Source organism: Eurypyga helias, unplaced genomic scaffold (assembly GCF_000690775.1).
Source record: "Eurypyga helias isolate BGI_N326 unplaced genomic scaffold, ASM69077v1 scaffold38252, whole genome shotgun sequence".
NCBI classification, from domain to species: Eukaryota; Metazoa; Chordata; class Aves; order Eurypygiformes; family Eurypygidae; genus Eurypyga; species Eurypyga helias.
Window position 1 is genome coordinate 1 of NW_010237235.1, and position 4,232 is coordinate 4,232.

Genomic DNA, 4,232 nt, shown 5'->3' on the forward strand with positions numbered 1-4,232 from the left:
CTGGGGCTCGTCGGGCGGCTGCCGGGCCGAGTCCCGCGGCTGGGGATTGCTGTAGGGCTTCTCTGCTTCCCTCTCTCCTGGTTTTGTGCTGCCCTTCATGTCGTCGCGGGTGTCGTAGTGCCCTTCTGGTGTTACGCTTCTAGGGAGAAACATGCTGATCCTTGATAAGCTGCCCTCTGAAAATGTCATTTTAACAGCCTAAACTCTTGCCGTTATTGTTAAACTTCCCTCCCTCTCCTCCAGCTTTAAGTGAAAGTTTAACCCAAAGTGGTTGGTAAAATACTTTTGAGGTGGAACAAAATATTTTTTCGGCACACTGATTTCTGCTGAAGTAAAGTTGTTTAGCTTCCCAGTGAAATCCATAAAAACTGTATTTTTGTCTCATTTAGGCTATTGAAGAGGAAGGAGGTGATCCAGATAATATTGAAATAACTGTTTCAGCTGACACACCCACCAAGAAACCAACTAAAGGCAAAGGTGAAGATCCTTATATTTTTAAGCAGTTCTTGTTGAATATATCACTGTAAAGACGGAGTAGTGGACTAGGGCCAGTAGTTTGGATGTAGCTGTGACTTTACTGTTTATGAATTCTGTTGTGTAAGACAGCTTTCTTTTGCCTTACTCATCTGTTTTCAGTCACTGTATATAGCCAGTATATAGAGCTGCTGGGTGTATATGGAAGATGGGTGGGTTAAGAGTTTTGGGTGTTTTTTTTTTTAATGAGGTAGTGGCTGTACTGCACGCAGATCCTGGAGACTTGTGCTATGTGTGCAGAGACTGTGTAGGTGATCTGTGAAAGTTTTGGAATATGCTGTGTTAACAGAGATCCTGAACATGGAGTGTTACAGGTGCAAAGCAGGCACAGGAACTGCTGTGCGGCTGTGGTCCTGGGGATCTCTGTAGTGTCCGGGAGTATCTGTGACAGCAAAGGGAGAACTAAGAGTTGGTTTAGCCATGAGAAGGTGCTGGGCCTAGGCTAGTGATGAGTGTGTGATAACATGTGGTAGGGGGTCGCTGCCTGAAGAGGACTGTGTTGTGTGGGTTTATTAGCGTACTTGTTAGCAAACAGGATTTGTAAATGTTGATTTCGTGAATGGGCTTTGAAGGGTCACTGTGAAATATCTAAGATTTCAGTTTTTCTACGTTGAAAAATTATTTATAGTCTATACTGGTCTCTTTGGCAATGATGGTGGTATCTCTTTTCTTTTGCATACGTGTTGAAATATTATGTTGGGAGTTTGGGTTCTGGGGGATTTTTGTTTGGGTTTTTGTTTTCTGTTGTTCTGGGAGCATCGGTAATCAAGTAATACTGGGAAAGGTAACATTTGTTTTACGCATAGCATTCTTCAGTGAACATACATGTTAATGTTCATATGTGTGCTACAGGTGCCTATTTTGGAAATAATTAATCTTACATCACTGTCACTTGTCCTAGGCTGAGTTTTGTGGTAGGAGTGGTTATTCATGGTTTTGGCTGGTGCTGTGTATGGGGAATTTATAATAAAATCTGTCTGCCTAGGAAGTTTGAAAACTTATCTGTACTTCAGACATGCTAGAAAAGTGAAAAGAAATGAACTGTTTCACAATGTGGTTTCATTTCCTTCTGTGACATTACTTTATTCCCTACTTTGGAAAGGTGACTGGTGTTTGAGAAAACTGTATAGAAGCTAAATAAGGAAATGCTTCCACAGTTTTCCATGTTTGAGATCTAAATGGCTATTTGTTCTGCTGTGATGAACTCAATTCTGCTGCTTTTCATCCTCCTGTTCTCCAAACTAGTGTCATGATGTGCATAATGTTCTTGAACCAGCTTCTCTTGTAGTTACACTGTTTTGCTTCTGCACAGATAGTTTGCCTACTCGTGATGCTGCTGCCTGAGGCAGAGTAGTAGCTGTTCCCTGCCACATCTTCTGTAGAACTGAATTATAAGGTGTATGTATGATATGTAGATTCTTGGTAAACCTCAAAGTAAAATACGACCTTCATGAAGTTCTTATCTGCTCACTTTGCAAGCTCAAGAGCTTTTTGTCATTACTTTTTGGATTGCAAAGTCTCAGAGCAGATTCTGTGCCAGAAGTAGGAGCGATTCATGCTGTTATTAATCTGCAAGTGTGGAACAAGAAAAACTCACTAATTTATCTGGGGAAAATCTCTTGCGATCTTCTTGGTTTACATCTAACTGTAGGAAATCATACATTCTTCTAAACTATTCCTTGTATGTGTTAACTGCTGATGCTATCTCCCCCTCTGGTGATATCTGCTGAGATGTTAGTGGTAACCAGGAAGTATCCCTCAAAACTTGGAAATGTGTCGCTTCAAAAATCCATTCCCTGATGTATCACTCTGTGTCACTAGGAAACTTCCAAAGGCTTGTGGGAGATGCATGCTCATCAACTGAATTCAGCGAGACTGAATTTTCACTTAAAATTAACTATCTTGATCTCGTGCTTGTACACGCTCCTGAGTCATGTTGCTGCCTTTACTGGTTTGGCAGACAGACTGCTCTAGGCCTTTTGCTAATGTTTGCTTCCCCCCCTCACCTCACAGAGTCGGACGGATACTAATGGGTCTTTAATTATTTTACTGCTGTCCAGTGGTAAAGTTAATGGCACTACTAGTCCTATAGTGTTCTTTTCCCTGTGCTATTATAGCTGTACTAAGGAGGGTAGGAATAATAGCTATTCGTTGGGGTTACGAGGAAAATATATCCTTGGAAAAGGCCAGGAAGTGGGAAGTAATAGATAAACCTCACAGCAGCCACAGAGGTGAATGGGAGGGAGGAAAAGTCAGGTCAGATGGCTGTTGGTTTTAGATCTTGAATTTCTCTTTTATAGCCAGTTTCATTGCAACTCCTCAGGTCTGTGGAAAAAGTGAGGTGTCTAATTCACTAGCACTGTCCATTAGCATAACTCTATCTGGAATATTGATGCAGGCTTAATTAGAGGGAGAATAGTGTGTGTGTGATACATTTGTTTTCCCTCTTGTTGCTTTTTTGTGTGTGTTGACAAAAATGGAGAAGAATAGGAATGAGGCTAAGAGTGGGACTTACTTGAGAAAACAGGATTTTCTAATGGCCTGGTAAATTTATCAATTGAGTGTATACTGTAGATTTTTACTGGACTATGAAAAGCTTTTGATAATGATGGTACAAAGCCGACTTCCTGTAAGATAGGAAAGAAGTGTCTGTAAAACACTAAGTAGAAGAATAAGGCCTTGACTAAACTGGTTTGAATGTAGACCTTATTTCTCTTACAACAAGCTGCAGCTGGGCAGTGTCCTGTGCCATGTTCTGCAGTGTGAGATACGATATGAAAAAGGAATGATACTTAAAACAGGGTGGTTATTGATGTGCCCAAAATTGTGGTAACAGAGGGAACCATGTGGATCTTCACTGGGAAAACGTGTAACTGGAGGATTTTACATCATGACGTAAAGAACGCTTGCAGAAGGATTCTGTAATCCTACAAGAATCCTTGATCAATCCTGTAGGCAAAGTTAGTAAAAATTTAACACTTTGAAGAAGCTAATGTAATTAAATATTTGGAGTAGAGAAGAACTGCCAAAGAGCTGATGGGAAGAGCTGCAGTGGTGAGATCAGTCGGCTTTGCCAGTTAAGGTTTGAAAGCTTAAAGATGGAACAAATACCAAGTGCTCCATCTTTCATTGCCTCAGCTGCGCCTCTCCACCCTGGAATTTAGTAGCTGTGGACAAATTTCTTTTTTGTATAAAGATGACCATTTTCAGGAAAAAGCTGTTCTTTTCAAGCCTGAACATTCTGCTGCGTATTCTGGTATCTAGAGGCAGTTTCTTTTCTGCTAGTATGTAGCATTTTCTCAAATATTTCTGATGTGAACATTCCTTTGAAGTATCTGCAGTCAAAAATATTGTACAATATTGATATATCCTAACTTGGTGATTGAAAGCTACTTCTCTGCCAAGGGTTGAAATTAATGTGGATGAAGAACAGCTTTTAGGCTAATCAGTTTTAACCTCAGAGTATTTATATGAGCAAAGGTATTTATTTGCTGTTCTTCAAGTTTCTAAGGCCGGTTAGACACCTGTTACTTCGTGTCTTTAAGTACCCCTCTAGTTTCTGACTGAATTTCTAATTTGACCATACTGTTTTGTAGGTCAAATGCTGACAGCCAACAATGGCTGGCTTACAGTATTATCCAAATTATTTTGACTTTATTAAAACTGTTAGTACAAAAAAAAAAACCACCAGTCCCCAC

The 4,232-nt window shown here is 40.3% G+C and overlaps 1 protein-coding gene across 1 annotated transcript in view; it reads left to right on the forward strand.

Moving 5' to 3' along the window:
- Window positions 1–143: 143 nt before the first annotated feature.
- Window positions 144–4,232, forward strand: part of SLTM (SAFB-like, transcription modulator) — a gene marked incomplete at its 5' end in the record, with an annotated part of 24,672 nt that continues 20,583 nt past the window's right edge. The window contains 2 exon segments of the mRNA XM_010147390.1: window positions 144–184; window positions 390–477. Coding sequence (XP_010145692.1) covers window positions 144–184; window positions 390–477 — 129 coding nt within the window.